The 16,726-nt window shown below is 52.1% G+C and overlaps 1 protein-coding gene across 6 annotated transcripts in view; it reads right to left on the bottom strand.

Annotated features, from left to right (window-relative positions):
- Positions 1-16,726, bottom strand: part of PLEKHA6 (pleckstrin homology domain containing A6) — a 135,072-nt gene that overhangs the window by 25,027 nt on the left and 93,319 nt on the right. For 4 of the 6 annotated variants that reach the window (XM_015597825.2, XM_025040525.1, XM_025040527.1 and 1 more), the window contains 7 exons: positions 14,782-14,862; positions 13,945-14,059; positions 9,013-9,117; positions 8,288-8,360; positions 5,716-5,816; positions 2,162-2,364; positions 193-744 (listed from right to left, as the gene is read on the bottom strand). In XM_015597825.2, coding sequence (XP_015453311.1) covers positions 193-744; positions 2,162-2,364; positions 5,716-5,816; positions 8,288-8,360; positions 9,013-9,117; positions 13,945-14,059; positions 14,782-14,862 — 1,230 coding nt within the window. The remainder of the gene's footprint in view (positions 1-192; positions 745-2,161; positions 2,365-5,715; positions 5,817-8,287; positions 8,361-9,012; positions 9,118-13,944; positions 14,060-14,781; positions 14,863-16,726) is intronic. The other 2 variants (XM_025040526.1, XM_025040528.1) reach the window with 1 other exon arrangement.

Genomic DNA, 16,726 nt, shown 5'->3' with positions numbered 1-16,726 from the left:
ATCAGGGGCAAAAGAGGGAGCCACAGAACAGGAACGATCGGGGCCAGCTGGGAATCCTGGAGTTTTCTTGGTTTCCCGACTCAGCCAGGCTCCACGGTTTCCAGCAGGGGATGCCGCTCACTTTGTGACCCCAGCCCTAGCCTATAGCCAGGACAGCACCCCAGCTCCACCCCTGCCCCGCCCAGGCCTCACCTCCGAAGGTCTTCAGGTGGGGGCACGCCCCGGCGCAGGTTCACCCACTGCTGAAGCTGGTTCATGGAGCTCTTGCGCTGGGCGATCTTGTCGGGGTTGGCGTGTGGGGGCAAGCTCCGCCGGTGTCCTCCACTCTCTGAGTCCTGAGGCGGGAAAGCCGTGCTCCCTGGCCGGCTTGGGGAGCTATACTGCCAGCCGTTGGGCTGGGTGGGCCGCTCCCCGCCCCCTGGGACCCTTGGGCCATCCGGGTAAGGGCTGCCCGGCTCTGAGGCTGGTTCCAGTCCAGCTTGGATGCCATTGGCTTTCACCAGAGGCTCGCTCTGGACGTCGGGCCTCTCGGGCCTCCTCTCTGCCTTCTCACAGCCTCGGCCATCACCCTCCCCTCGAGTCTTGGCCTCTGGCTCAGGCTTGGGGAGGCTGTTGTGGGGTGGCTGGTGGTGGTGTTTGCTGGGCGGAATGTTCTCTGAATCTGGCTTCTCGTGGCTGCAGGGTGCCAAGGGAGATGTTGTAAGTGACTCCAGCCCAGCATGGGGTTGGGTTGGGGGTGGTAGACTGGGAAGGAGAAAAGGAATAGAGAAGGATGGGCGGGAAGATAGCGATGGGAACAGAATTCAGTGAATTACAATTCTCTTTCCCCAGCATCATAAAAAGTCATCCGATCCTGCCTATGTGCGCCGTGCTCATTCTGCCCTCTGGGACTTCTCCCATGGGCCGCTCTCCACTCCCTTCTGCTGACCTGCCTGGAGCCCAGGCTTTGAGCTATGGCCAAAACCAATCTCACCCCGCCTCGGTCTCCTTTGGAGTCTTCTCTGATCCAGTCCCCCCAGTGGGTATTCACCACACTGAAGTTCCACAACACCAGCCCCCCTTGATGTCCCAGCTCTCTCTCCCATAGAAAGTTCCTTAACTTCCATAAGGCTTGGGCTCCTTGATTCAGTGGGGATAACAATGCCTGCCTTCAGAGGGCTGCTGTGGGATCAAACATGGCCGGCACCAGGGCAGAAGCTATTGCCTCAAACTTCGCAGGCATAGAAACATGCTAGTTCCCTTCTCAAAAACAGGCTTTTCCCAGCACTGACTTTTTGTTAGAACATGAGCTCCACGAGGCAGGAGACTGTCAGAATTTTCCTCCCTTGTTTTCCTAGCACCTGATGTAGTTCCTTACATACTTCTATTTGTAGGAAATATTTATGAAATGAATGCATGAACTTCTGGAGGCACGCCCCTTCATCGAAGCAAAGATGAAATCTCCTGACAATGTTCTCCCTATATTTCCCCAATTCAGCACGTTCGAGCATCCTTGTTGAGATGTTGCTCGTAACGTTTCTTAGATATGTGACTAGACTCGGAGTCTATACTGTCACACTTCCTTCTAGATCCCTGTTAACATTGAACTTGACTCAACACCGGCTGAAAGTAGAGACAGGCGCCGAGACTGCAGACGAGGAAGCGGCTGCGTACTGAGTGTTCACAATGTGCCAAGCATCTTACCTACCGCTTAGACCTCACAATAACCCATACAGTAGGATTATAATTACTGTCTTTGAGGAAAGGAAACTCGGGTTCCCAGGGGTTAGTGACTTACACTAGGGTCGCGCTGTGGGCAAGTGGCCAGGTTGGGATTCGTATCTGAGTCCACCTTCCTCCAAAAGCTGTGTGCTTAACGTGCACAGCCAAGAAAAAATAAGCAAATAACCCTGGTCTTTGGCTCCTGGCCCAGCGGAACCTGGCTTTTCTCTTGGCCTCCGCCCGCTCACAGAGAGGGTGAGGAGGCAGACAGGGGAAGGTACCACCAGCTCTGAAGTCGCTCAGCCAGGCGCCCTGCTGGGATGCAAGGAGATGGTTCACATGTTCTCAGAAGTTCAGGTCAGCACACTGGGCTCAGCAATGGCATAAAGTGAGGCGCTTCCTCTCTCCTTCTCAGTTCTCTAGCTCTCCCCACGCCCAGGCCCAGGACCTTGGCACTCACTTGTGACGCACAGCTTGGGGCACAGACTTCTGGGCTGGGGGGATCTGAACTCGGGCAGCCTCCCCCATGGCCTGGATCCAGGCCTCCTGCTCCTCGGGGCTCTCGGCACTGAAGAAGTAGGTGCGGACCCCGGCGTGCTCAGCCTGTGGGGAGAGGCAGTGCGTGGAACTGGCTCCGGCCTCGTCCACCCAGCACACAGTCACCTGTAGAGAAAAGAGTGGGTGGTCAGAAAGGCTGTTCCCTTGGCCTGCAGTTCTTTTTCCCACAAGGAGCTCAGGAGCAATGTGAGGAGGGTGGCCCACAGCCATCCCAGGTGTCTGCCATGGCTAGCTCTCTGGACACCACTAGGCAGCCCAGGTAAACTTACCTGCCCCACCTGAGGTGATTCTAAGCAGGAGGGACAATTACCACACCCAGTCTCCCATCAAATTGCATCTTTGACTCGAAGGGCAATTACCCGATGTCTGGGAGAGATGCCCCCTAGCACACGCCAATCTCTTGGCCTCTGGGAAGCTAGCACTGTCTCTTCCGTGCAGAGGGACAGCCAGGCCTCTCTCTCCGTGGGCATGCAGGGGGCATGCACAGACAATCAGAGCACGCTACCTAGTTGGCGGCCGAGAGCAGGTGCGGCAGGCGGGAACCCAGAAGAGAGTTCCTGTCCAGAGGAGGGGTCCTCACGCGGTCAGAGGGAGGAGAAGCAGAGAACAGGTCAACCAAACACCAGAGGGAGAGATAGAAGATGACGTGGCAGGAATGTTAAGGTACAGACAGAAGTGGGAGCTATTCAGATTATCCCTTTCCATTCGGTGTCACCATCGGGACGACAGCATCCAGCAATGCCCAGTTCAGCCCACCAGAAGAGGGAGCTTGCACCAAGGGAATTTTGGCTGGTGGTGGAGAGAAGTCAGGGCATCCTAGCGCTAACCCTAGCTCAGTTCCTGACCAGCTCCGGCCTTAATTGATTCAACTATTGAATGGGGAGGGGTCTACCTGGTGAAACTCAAGGTTCTTAGGCCACAAAGAAAAGATATTCCAGAGCTAGATTCTTTTTGGGACCTCTGCATGCTCCCCAGGTGAGACTTTCAATCTCCCAGGAAAAGCAAGTAGCCTTGTTTTCTCCACTCAGCATGAGAGATCCAAAAGTTATTGAGTCTCAGACGGAAACCTCATTTTGGCCTCTGATCCCTGGGTTCCAAATCCTGGGTCTCTGGGTTTGGAAGGAGAGGAGACGGGGCTCCTCTGACCACGCTCCAGAGCTCTCCTAAGCAGCAATGTGAAATCCGACACCCTCCGAATGCTCTCCCGGCTGAACCTTCCCTCCACTGCAGCCCTTTCCTCTGCGCAGGGTTTATTTTCGACAGGAACCCTTACCCAGTGTGGGTGTACACTCCTTCTTTAGGGACAGAGATGGGCCCCCTTCCTCTGGATCTGCCAGTCCCTACCCTCTAGCAAGGGAGCCCAGCATGTCAGCAGAGGTAGGGAGGTGCTGAGGAAAAGTGGTGGAGTTGTGAAGAGGCCCAGGCAAGTCACAACCTCTGGGGTGAACACAGGGTTATCACAGAGGAGAGAGACACAGCGGGGACTCATGGGCGTGTCCTGTGGCTGGTAGAAGTGGGCAGCAAATGAGTTAATTTAATGAGCCTTCTGTGAGTGCAAAGCTCTGCTCTGGGCACCAGTCACAAGAAAAGTAAAGACATGCTTTTTGCACTTGAAGGGCTCACAGTCAAGCTGGTGGACACAACATGCCAACGTGCCCTTGGGGAAACAGGAGGGAGAAAAGGCCTGGGAACAACTGCTGGCTAAAGGGCAAAAAGGGGAAGGCAGAGGGCTGGGGGCGGGGGGCAGGACAGAGCAAATGATGGGGAGCGGGAGGGGACACCAGCTTGGAACCAGAGAATTGAGGGGGGTGCCCCAGTGGGGTAAAGTTCACCTCGCCGTGGGGCTGGGATAGGAAGAGGTTAAGGCAGGCATTCAGCGGTAGGCTAGGCAGGAACAGTCATGGCTCATTATCAGCCATCCAAGAGTTTCACTTGGTAGCGTAGCAGGACAAACCTCCCATCTGTCTTAGTTCCCCTCCCTTCCCTAGGGAAGGGCCGCTGATCAGCCACAACTGGAACCCTTTGTGACCACTGAGCACAGCCCTCTGAGTTGAGTTTAAAGAGTCAGTAAACTCCTTAGGGGGTAGGGAAGGAGAGGGGCCAATGGGCACAGAAATGAGATCTGGGGTTTTGGTGGGTGTGTATCAGTCATCGGGATGCTGATCCGATGCCTACTGAGCTCCGAGCTGGCGTATGCGTGTGTCTATGCACAGGTCTGAAAGGGAGGGTACGACAGGCTGTCTGACTGTGTGGGTGTGTGTGGGCTCCTGTGTACAGCAGGGTTGTTTGTTGTTGGTTAAACAGCCTGTTCCTATTTCCCCAGCTAGAACCCGGCTCCCCGGAGCCAGTTTTATTAATTGTTCATTCTGTTCACACCTCTCACACAAGGACCCGGGGAGTATGAAAACTAATTATGTGCCAAAGAAGTCCCTCCTTGTTCCCCAGAGCAGCACCTGTGTATGCTGCCCACCTCTTCTCTGTGGCCAGGTGATCAGAGTCTGAAAGAACAGAAATGGGCAGAGTCTCTGAGGCTCAGGCACTGACCTGGCGTGACCTGCAGGTCCTAAAACCATGGCTTTAGGTTTTCAGGGCCTTGGACAGCAATTGGGAGAGAGAAATCTTTGTACTAAGAAAATACATGGTCAACATCAGAATTTCATACATGAAAAATGAAGAGGAACCTTGGGTCTTTACATCATAAGATACAAAAAGGACCTGGGATTTTGTTTTAAATGGGTCATGAATTTTTAAATGTGGAAAAACCCTGCCTAGAATGAGCCAGCTGCAGCCTTTGATGGGCGGATCCCCAGGGTTCTGAAGGAGCCACACCGAGCAGGCCTGTGAGGCCCAGCTTCCCGGGTGCTCACTCTCTGAATTATCTACATGAGGTTTTCTTCTCTGGACTGTAATGAGACTCAATTCCTGATTTTCTTTAAAGATTAAAATTTTGGTAAGTTTGACTGTGGGTCTAGTTCCCTGGGCCCAAGGTGGGGCGGAGACTTTTCAGAAAGGACCACAGCAGCCCCCAACCCCCACCCCAATCCATTGCTCCCGCTTCTGCTGCAAGTGGTCTCCGTGGTACCAGATGCCAGGTCACTGGGCAGAGGGTCCATGGGCTCAGGACACAGCTGGGCTACATTTATCGATATTTGTCCTAACAGGGCTGATACACTCCTTCCTCCTTCCCAGGAAAAACTGCAGCATCACTGAAGCACATCTCTACTGGCCCCACCCTGGGGAGAATCACCCACCCGACCCCCGAGGAAAGAGGAGGGGGTCCTGGCATGGCCTCACTTTAACCTTACGACAGCCTGTACCGAGTCCAGGGACCGCTGCCCACTCCCTCCCTCCGCCTCCATTTGAGACTCCTTCAGGAGGTAGCTCGTCCATCCCCCTGTGCTCTAGGAGAGCAGGCCTCCCCCCAACATCTGACCTGGGAGAAGAAGGCCAGCTGACCTTAAAGGTGTGTTTTCGGCTGATGTTGTCCGAGGGCTGCACCGCAGCCACCCGGAAGCTCAGGAGTGGGATGCTGCCCAGGATGCTCTCCTCCTTCTCATCTGTCAGGAAACAGAGGCACAGGCGAGATGTGTGTGCACACGCGTGTGCATGCAGGGGGAGGAAAGAGGAGAGTATCAGCCCTATTAGATAAATAGCAACAAGCAATAAATGTCTGCTGCTCATCCAGTATCTGTCAGGCCCTCATCACCACATAGGTTGTGCTCTGCATAGCACCAGGAGGCACGCTCCCTGGAGCTAGGGTGCTGGGGTGCGCAACAGCTCTGCAGACGTGCTCCAGACACAGAGGCTCTGGAGTGAGTGGGAGGGAGGGCGCCCCACTCTTGGGGAGCTGACGTTCTAGTACACAAGTAAGCAAGTAAGTCAGAGCTAAAGTTTTGGAGTGGTCGATCTATGTCGGGCGCTGTTCTAAGTGAAATGCCTTCATGGATTTAGCCCTCCCAACAACTCGATGAACAGGTACTGTCATTGCCCCCATTTTAAAGGTAAGGAGGCTGAGACAGAGAGGTTAAGTAAAAGGTTCTTAACCGTCCAAGGTTACTGAAGTGAAAGTAGTAGACTGCTCTTTGAACCCAAGCTATCGTTCTGAACCACTCCTACGCATAGTGCCTCTCCACACAAGACTATTCCAACGGCCACACACGTAACAGGCTAATGATGGGTGAGACAGGGCACGGCAGAGTAGACGGCCCCATCTTTGGCTCTGGCTCCTCTGGGTCACTGTTTCTAAGGTTCTCCCAGGCACCAGCAGCTTGCTTTGTCCTCTCCTGACATAGACCCTCCCCTTTTCTGTCTCTGCAGAAAGACGCACCCCTACAGGGCCTCCTCCTGGCCCTCTGGTTCCTGGATCAGGCCAACAATCAGGCTGTTTCATAATTCATCCTAGATCTCTAACGGAGCCTGATGGGTTAGCTAGTCGGGCTCCCAGCTGTCAGCAAGAGGTCAGAAAGGGTGGAACTGCGGGGTGGGAGGCAACTGTGAAGCCAGGGCAAGACTCTCCCCGCTTGCCCAGGATAGCTCCCTATTCCCCGGGCTGGGGACACTGTAAAACCCTCAGATAGGATTCAGAAGAACTCTCTTAGGGATTATAAACTCTACTAGTTCCCCTTCTCTTCTTACTCATTACCTGCACGAGACACTAGGCCCACCTTCCAGTTTCCCGTGCAGGCTTCGGACAGAGAAGGGCTAAGCCCAAGGAGCAGGAGACACGGGCTGGGGACCCAGGGCTTCTTTAGGAAAGCAGAGGCCGTCCACCTCTGGAGGAGACAGACCCCCTGTCTAGTCCTGTCCAGGCCTGTGTTTAGGGGGTCTCCTGGGAGCATCTCTCGGTGGCCAGTGACCCCTATCGCAGTGCACTTTGAAGTGCTCAGCTGTTTAAGCGTCTGTCCTCACGCCAGCCCCAGAGTCTCTCCTTTGCACAGAGCCTGGCTTTCCTCAGCTTTGTCCATATTCTGGCTCCAGTGCAGCCCTCGATCCTGGGGCCCAGCCTGGGCACATCCTTCTCCCCCAGTGCTGGGGTTTCTTCTGTGACTAGATCCTGTATGTGCAGCCTCTTACTGATTCTTCTCTTCAGGGTTCAGGTGGCAGCAACTCAGGGCACATCAGCACTGTGGGGGATCACTGGGTACAGCCTTTGTTTGCCGAAGTTAATAATTCACTGAATTGCTCCCAGGAGGCCGGAAAAAGTCAGGGCTCTGCCAGTCCCACGGCATGGAGGGGCGTGGAGGGGAAGGGAACAGCCTCTCTTTCCTGCAAAGTTATTTCATCCTTCTCTTCCCAGCGCCCGGCGTCAGTGTGACAGGACCACCACTGTCATCAGCCTCACTGGTTCCCTCCGGCACCCTCCTTGACACGATGCTGCTGTATATATTTTTTAAATACTCTCCTAAGACTGCTGCATCACAGTTATCAGATCTTTGCTCTGCTTTTTTTTTTGAGAAGGTTGGGAGTGAGTGTTGGGTGGCGAAGAGGGCAGAGGCTGGGGGTTGTCATTCATTCCACACTGGTGGAGCACCCCCAATGCGCCACTCACTGGTGTAGGTACTGTGGATACAGCAGTGCCCAAAATGAACAAAAATTGCTGCCTTCTCAGATTGGATCGTGCATCCATGGGACAGGAGGCATACAAACTGCAATTAGTAGGTGACCTACTAGTAGTGACTAGGGACCTTCCCTCTTCCTCCTTTCCTCCCTCCTCCCTTGGCCTGGAACTTCACATCTATCACATGACAGTTCGGTTCACTCCCTGTGTCACCAAGCAGGACCTAGGACTGTGCCTGAAACCCCAGTAGGCACTCAGTAAATATTGAATGTGAGTGAGTAAGTGAATGTATGAGAAAGTGAGCTTTGTCTTTATCCCGCTGTGACATCCCCACTGGTGACAGAGACTGCAGGGGAGAGGTATGCCCCAGCCCAACTTCCATCCAAAGCAAAGCCCAGCTATCCGGCAGAACGGGAGAGAATGGTGAGCCCTGGCTTCCCGCAGCCCCCACTGGCCCGGGGGCAAGCTCACCTTTATAGTAGAAGAGGCAGCGATCCACCAGCACGAACCAGCGCTTGTTCCACTGCTTGACCCCAGAGCTGGCCTGCAGGGCACATGGAGAGACAGATAGCAGGGACCTTAGCTGGGCATGGGGGAGGGGGTGGCGGGGAGGGCCCTGTACTAACTACAAGGACATCCTGCCTCTGGTTGCAGCTTGGCCACTAACGAGTTGCAGCAACCCTCTTGAGACCCCAGATGCAGAGAACTGACATTGGGATATCGCCTGTGACCTTCAGTTCTGCCATCCTGGGCCTCATTGCCTCCCTCGGGGAAGATGAAAGAGGAGAGAGATGAGCCAGAATGAGTGAGCAGAGGGCAGGCAGGGACAGTGGCAAGGCCAGTGGGGGGAACTGTTGGACCCCAGACTTAAAGGACACATCACCACCACCACCCGCTTTCATAGCAAGAGGGACCTCCCGAGGATGAGCCAGTGGGTTGCTCTGATCGGGTGGGTGACCTAACATATCTCAAAATCGTTGTATCTGCCTATCAGTTGATCTAGTTGGATTCCCAAATACGATGCTAATTGTTCTGTGTCATTTGGTGAAGATACTCGACTTCTCTGGGCCTTCATAAAATTAAGACATGTGAAGACATACCAAAATAGACATGGACCATTGTAGCCACAGAGGAATTACAGCGCTATGAGAGGGCAGCACTGGGCATGGTGGACAGAATGGCAGAGGAGACCTCACCTGCTTGAAGAGCCAGCCCGCCTTGCTGACAGGTGCACTGGGGTTCCGCTTCATGGAGTGTGAGCGCTTCCCAAAGGCAATGGCCTTGCGAGAGGTCCGGGTGGCCTGGCAGGCAGAGAGAGAAGCTGGCCTGACTTCCTCCCTCCCCTGCTTCCTGCTCCACTGGCGAGGGGAGCAGCTATCTCTCTCCTGGCCTACCCTGAGGTGCCCTCACGCTCAAAGGCCCACGTGGGAGCCTTGGATCTGTTACTAACTCAAAGGCATGCATGGCTTCTTAAGTCTTTGGGCTTTTTTCTTATTTCTAAAAAAAGGTCTCAAAATAATAGTCCAAAATAATAGTCCTCTCTGTCTGGCAGTGCTGGGGACTTTTTGGGTTTTCTTGCGAAAATAAGACTTTTCATTTTACTCCTGGCCTGCCCTTCTTCCACTGTCCTTACTCCCTACCCCTCGCATCGTCCTTTCTGGAACCCATTCAACTGCAAGTAGCTTCCCTACATCACCATTCTCTCAGAGTCCTGTTCATTCTCAAATGTCCAACACACCACAGAGCTGGGAACACCTACGCGAATGTTCTCCTGGCTCCTTATTGCCACGTGCACACTGTCATTCTGCCACATTCTGACAACGATCTCTTTCCTGAAGCACCAAAAATCTTCCTTCTTCCACCATGTAGCCCTTCTTATTACTATCAGCTTCCAGATGATCCTTTCAGAGTTGATCATCCTTTTCATTTTAAGTCTTGCCATCACTGTGGCTCCACCGTTCTCGAGGATGACCCATCCAGTGCCCCAACTTCATATGACCTTGATATCCTCAACTCCAAAATCTTCCACTGCCACCCCAGACTGACTCCCATGGCCACACCTGAGACCTGGTCGGTCCCTAAGTCCCTTCACTGCTAACATCTTCAACTCTAGTATTCCCACCTTCTGAACACAACGTTCCATCCTCTGGGCTTTCTCATTCTGTCACTCAACTGCACAAGCTTTTCTACTCCACTGGGGCCCCAGCTCCTCAGTTCTTCCGCTTCTCCTGGATCCATCAGCCACCTCCTGGTTTTAGTTATTTCCCTGCAAAGCTGAGGCTCTGTGGTAGATCAACTGCAATCTCAAACAGCCCATCTATGGTCTTTCTGCTCAATCATCTCTCAAAATCCAAGATTAATCAAAGTAACCACCCCCTGACATGCACACACACACACACTCACACTCACAGGAAGATTATGGTGCTGCTGGAGGAAAATCACATTGCAGTACAGATGAGGCCACTGCAGATCCACGGTCCCCAGCCCCAGCTGGGCTCAGCCCCAAGTGGCTTCTCCACTCCACACCCCCACCGTTCTCTCAAGCCTGCAGCTTCCCTCTCTGCCCTCCCCACGGTGGACCCGGGTCCTCCCCCACAGAGAAAACTGAGGTTATCAGACATGCACTTCCTCAATTTCATACCCTTTGACCCAGAAAATTACTTCTCTTGCCACTATCTTTGTCTCTTTCCCACTAATGTCAAAAGAAGAAGCCCTGTCCTCCTTTCTAAGGCCACCATATCCAAGCCACCATCTCTTCTGACACTGCTCCATCAGTGATCTCCTCTCCAATCTGTCTTCAACTTTTCCTTTTCCATGGGCTTCTTCTCCTCGGCAAACATGCTCAGATATCTCCATCCTGAAGCGTCCCTCTCTCTGTCTCTCTCCCTCTCTCTTCCTCCCTCCCCCCATGAATGCCTCTCTAACCTGTACCTGCTGTCAGGTAACGCTTTCCCTCCCTTCCCTCTTTCTCTTCAGGGATGGGCTACTGGGAAGAGTCTTGTTCCCCTCCTCCCACTCACTCCTAAACCTCCTCCCCCTCTTCTGTGAAATGGCTCTTGCAATGTCATTGAGGTAAGGCTGCTCAGTCCTCGACCATTCTAAAGCACCGGACGATATTAACCTTTCTGTCCTTCCTGAAACTCTTCTTTTGGTTTCTGTGATGCTGTTCTTCCTTTTCAATACCTCCATCCGTGGTCACTCCTCCTCAGTCTCCACCCCTGCTCTTAGGTGTCTGTGGACCTTAATGAAACTTTTATCCCTTTATTCTTGTTTATCCCATTATACGTAATTTCTGAAATCTCATCTATACCCATTGGCTCAACTACCAGCAATATGCTGAAAATTTCCTAATCTACATCTAAAAATCTCTCTCCTAGCCCCAGTCCATTTGGTAATTGGCTGTCCAACCACAATTTAGAAAAGTGCAAAACCAAACTATCCTCTCTCTAACCAAACCCGTTCTTTGGTATTTCTCATCTTGGTGAATGGTACAATGATCCGGCCAGTCACCCAAACCAGAGCTCTGAACCACCTCATACTGTTCCCTCCAACCCTTTATACAGTCATTTACGCAGGTCTGACAAGTCTACTTTGCTAAAAGGTCTCAAATCCGTTCTTTCCTCTCAAATTGCACTTATTGTCATCCCTTGTCATCCCTTCTCGCTGCCCATCCCCTGCCATAAACTAAAGCTATCTTTCTAAAACACAATGTAATCATGGCACTCTCGCTTAAAATTTCTTACCACTGCTCACTACTTAGAAGAGAATTCAGATTCCTCAGCACAGCACACAAGAACAGGTCTATAAGACCAGGCAGGGCCCGTAGCCCACCTCTGTCATGCCAGCAGACAGGCCCCGCCCCTGGTCAGGCCTCACTCCTGTGCTTCTCTCTCATCCCACGTGCCTTTGCTCACTTGCCCTCCCATGCAGGGTTGGGGAGCCCATCTCCCTTATCTACAAATCCCAACCCATCATTTAAAGCCTAGTGAAGACCCCCCTACTCCACGAAACCTCCCTGATCCCTCACAGCAGTTAGCTGCCCCCTGCTCTCCATCCATTCTGAGAATCTAAACCTTGTCACACTGCAATGTTAGCCTTTCGTCTTCTTCACTAGACTGTGAGCTCTTCACAGGGAGGAACTTTTGCTCATCTCTTTATTATCAGAGCCTAGCAAGGAATCTGGCTATATTAAACATTAATAAAGTCCTTCTAGAAGGAAAAAAAGAAGAAATTGGGCTTTATTATAAAATATCTCCAAAACTGGGAAATAAAATCATTTTCTGAACCTTACTAGTGAACACCTATATATAATGGCTGAGATTAGCCATCTGAAGAAGTCATCTACTGTCCTAAGAATAGGCAAGTCCCCAAATCCTTCCCTTTCCTCTCTGTCAATCATCCGTCATAGCGTTGCCTCCTCTCAGCAACCTAGAAGCTACTCCAAGTAGTTCACCACTTCAGCCAGTCTTCTGCCAACCCCTCAATGCTCCAGCCTCCTTATCTTTCTGCCACTGCTTCCCAGCAAGCCTCGGCCTTAGGCCAATCCAACCACCAGCCTTCCCTGCTTCCACAGCCAGGCTGTGAGCGTTGCTGGATGAAATCACACACCTGGGGTTTAGAGCCACGCAGATTCAGCCCAGGACCTCAGATGACCTTTTGACATTATTGGGCAATATTTCATATGTCCCTTGTTGACCACTATTCCCATTCTCCAAATTTTGGGCAAATCCTCAAGCCCCCAAAATCCCCTCCTCTCAGCAGAAAACCTCCCACTTCCCTGGAAAAGCCAAGAAGGTCAGGTGGAACCTTCTTTAACCTCCTGGTCTCCCCACTCCCCAGCTTCCCATGTCTTTTTTATGCAGTCTCAGGAAGAGCACCCCCTCCCTACTCAGGCTAACAGCACCTCTGCATCTGACTCCTGTCTCCACAGAAATGGGACTCACTATTTCCTTTCTCCTGAACCTATCCACTGGGTCATTCCCCTCCTGACTCTAACATCTCGAAGCAAAACAAAATGAACAAAGAAAATCTACCTCCATCTTGTGCAAGACCTTCTAGCTCCCACCCTCTGCCCCTCATTTCCCTTGACAGTCAGGTTTCTTTAAATATACTTTTTGAAATATTCCAAACATTTCAGAAAAGTAGGGAATAAATCTCCACTACTTGTTGGGTTTTTTGTTTGTGTTTTTTTTTTCTAAAAAAACCATGACAGATAGAGCTGAAACTCCCTTTGAGCCCCTTCCTAGCCTTTTTTCCTCTTTAGAGGCAACCACTGGCCCGTCCGTGATCATATGCTTGTACTGCTTATTTATCTATAAAAATATAGCATTGCTTTTCATGCTTGTACATTTTACACAAATGATATTTTTCACATTCTGCAACTTGCTTTTGACTCCACTTTATGTTTTCGATATTTAACCTTGCTCCTACATAGAGCTCTGGTCCATTTAATTTTTGGAGAGTACTCCATTGCGTGACTAGACCACCATCGATTGTGTAGTTCCTTCGAAGAGCAGTGTCTACTTACTCTTCAGTGTTTCTCCATCTCCCCTCGCACCCCGTCTTTAGCCCTCTCTGGCTTGTCTTCTGCCCTCGTCACACCACTGGAACTTGTGAGGCTTCTAATTACCACAATGTTGTTAAACCCCATGGACAATTTCATCTAGGTAAGACATCTTACTCGACCTCTTGGCAACATTTTTCTGAGACTCTCTTCCTCCCTCCTCCTTTTCTGGGCTCTCAGTTGCCATGTCCTTCATGAGTTACTCTTCCTTTGCTGTCCCCCTACATTGGTGGTTCTCAATGAGAGTGGGGTAATTTTGTTCCATAGGGGACATTTGACAATGCTGGAGACATCTTTGGTTGTCACAGAGTGGGCGGCACCTAGTGGGTAGAGGCCAAGGATGCTGCTCAACATCCTATAATGTGTAGTCACACACTGCAAAGAATTAGCCAGCACAAAATACTAACAGGGCTGAAATTGAGAACCCCTGATCTAGACATCGGTTTGCTACGAGCCTCTCGTCTGAGCGCCTCACCTGCTCTTTGGAGCCTGCAGACAGAGCGGGGCAGGCTAATACGCTTCCTAGGATTCCTGCCTGACAACCTGCCTTGGAGACTGGACTCACCCGTACGCTGGGCCGCTCTGGAGGGACCTCGGACACCATGTTGTGGTTGGATATGTCACTGTTGGTGGTAGCCGGGCGTTTCCCACCTGCTTTATTGGACATGTCCAAGGCCGATCTGATTTCAAGTTGACCAGAAGAGAAGAAAGAGACTAGTCAGAACCAAGAAACAGTGAAAACCACCCTTTGCTTTCCCACCCTGCCACCCACTGTTCCAGCACCAAGCACAAAATTTGATCTCCTAAGTGCTGTTAAGAGTTCATCTCGGCTGCTCCCTTAGCTCTTCTGAGATTATATGCCAGGAATCCTGGACATTCTCCTCTTTCTTCTAAATTTATTTTTAAAACCTCGACCTTAGGACTCTGAACTCCTTTTCCTTCTAATTTAAAAGACACAGCAGCCCAGTGGCCTATGAAAGTCATTTAATTTCCTCTCTTCTTCCCTGCTTTCCTCCCTTCTTTCCTTCCTTCCTTCTTTCCTTCCTTCTACTGAGCCAAGCAGCAGAGCAAGTGGAATTAACACTCGGCTCTCGTGGTCACATCAGATTCCCTCGCTATCCCCTCAGAGGTCCCGGGGATGTACCAGCCTCGGCCTCGCCTCACTCCTTTAGCTCAGCCTGTGGGATGCACCAACCTGAAATCCGTTAGATTCTGTGAGAAGTAGATGAGGGTGTCAAGCCAGAGGGTCTCAGAAGCACTAGGTCCTCAGAACTGAGGGGAGTGACTCTAAATTCCGGTGCCTTCCTCCCCCCTGCTCCCTTCCCCCTCCCAGCTGCAAAGTGGCAGTGGGGTGGTGGTAGTTACAAATGGAAAGGTCAGGTAGTAAATGGGGCAAACCTACGTTTTCAAGTCAAATTTTTTGTTTTCCTCTGGGACCTGGCCAGTCACCGGGTGTAGAAATGTGTTCCGTCTTTCATTGTGGCTGTGGAGGCAAAAAAGAAAGAAGTTGCAGCCTATATGAAGAAAGCAGAGACACAAGCCAAGGGTGGACAGGCCCTGGGCAGTGACAGGGACAGTGATCACATGGGAGCTTGTCCCTCGGTCCTCCGGTGGGATCATGAGAGGTAAGGTGCAGGCAAGATGGAGGGCTGGGCTGTAAAGGAAGCAGCGGGCAAGACACCTTTCACTACTCGTTATCTAATCATAAGAGATCCTTGAGGCTGGAAATAGCCCCACCTAACCCTCTCAGTGGTCCTCCTCGGTGGGTATGCGGGTGGCCCGGAGGGGACTCCAGTCGTCAGGATTTCACCTGTGGCAGGTCTTCTCCAGGGGCAATGACTGCCAGTGCCCCACATAAAAACTGCTCACTCATTTCTGCCGAAAGAATTCTCTCATGGCCTTGGACTCCTTCCTCTCCTGCTCTATGTTCCATCTCCTTAAATGTAATGAGATATCCTGAGTTTGGGCTGAGACCCACACATACTGAGTCCCCGGTCTCCCCATCTACAGGCTCTGGATAGCGCTGAGACCTCAGGAGTTCTGTCAGGCAGTGAGGTTAAGAGCTGGCTCAACAGTCAGATCTAATTAAGGGACGTGTGACCCAGGAGTGGGGTGTTGTGAGGACAGCCTGCAGGAAGCAGGGGACATGGACCAGGGCGGGGTCTGTGCAGAGGCAGATGGGGAGCAGTATTGTGGAGGCTCCTTTGGGAGTCCTGCTGTGGCTCTTCTGGCTGACTGAATGTCAGGCTAGTTCCCCGGTGGCTCTCTGGGGAGACGGGGAGGAAGGGCAGCAGAAAGAGCTTGGAGGGGGCTGCTGCAGTGGGTCTAAGGCACAAATGGCAGTCATCTGAGGTGGATTCCACATACAGGGGATCACCTGGCAAGAAAGGTGTAGGAGAGTCAAGCATGCAGCCAGTGGGGGGTGCTGGAGGAGCGTTAAGGTCCTCGTCACCCACCCCTCTTGAGCGATACCGTGAGACCTCAGAGCTGGCTCAGTCCACCTCAAGAAGCAGGTGCCTAGACAGAGCCTGCTCAGGCTGCACTGAGGCTGTGGGTTCTAACACCAGCCACATGAGCACTGAGCACTCCCACAGAAGAGAGCCAGCTGATCAGCCAGCACCAGAGGAAAGAGATCTTAGCTTAGTCCTTTCAGCTGTAAGAGAGAAGAAAAATAACTTTTTTGGAGACCCCTTTTCAATAACCCTGGACACATCTGAGCTCTTGAGATGTCTATTGAAGCTAAAGATAATATCAAAAGGTATTTTTTCAGCTTCCAAACCAGTAATGCTCAGATCACATTCAAAGACATGTAGCAGATAAAAGCACAGCGGGCAGAGGCTACAGCCTAGGGGAAAAATCTGGGTTCTACCGCCCAGGCTTGTTGGCCAGGACCCTAAATCTGGCCAGCATCCGTGGGGCCTGGATTCTAACACTAGTATATTGGTCACCTGCTCCCAGCTTCTCAGACTCCCTTCCTCCCTCCCTCCCTCCCAGGTCCAACCAAGAGGCTCTCCTTGACTTAACCGCAGGGGATCCTTGAGCTGTTTACAGTCACCCTCATTCCTGGTTCTGCCCAACTAGGGGTCCAGGAGGCAAGTGGTCTGTGACAATTAAGGTCCTCAAGGTGCCAAGGTCTCTGCTTTTTCCCAGTGGCACAGAGCACCTGCCCCTTCCCACCCCAGCGCTCTTCTGCTCTATATGCTCCTGTGGTAACTATGCTGGAAACTTCCCTGCAGGTACTGATACGTGTGTGCGCGCGCACACACACACACACACACACACACACACGCACACACACACACACACATGCACACGCGCGCGCACACATGCACACGCGCGCACACTCA

Source organism: Pteropus alecto, unplaced genomic scaffold, assembly GCF_000325575.1.
Source record: "Pteropus alecto unplaced genomic scaffold, ASM32557v1 scaffold359, whole genome shotgun sequence".
Taxonomy (NCBI): domain Eukaryota; kingdom Metazoa; phylum Chordata; class Mammalia; order Chiroptera; family Pteropodidae; genus Pteropus; species Pteropus alecto.
The sequence above is the reverse complement of the archived record's forward strand: the minus strand, read 5'-3'. Positions and strand labels throughout refer to the sequence as shown.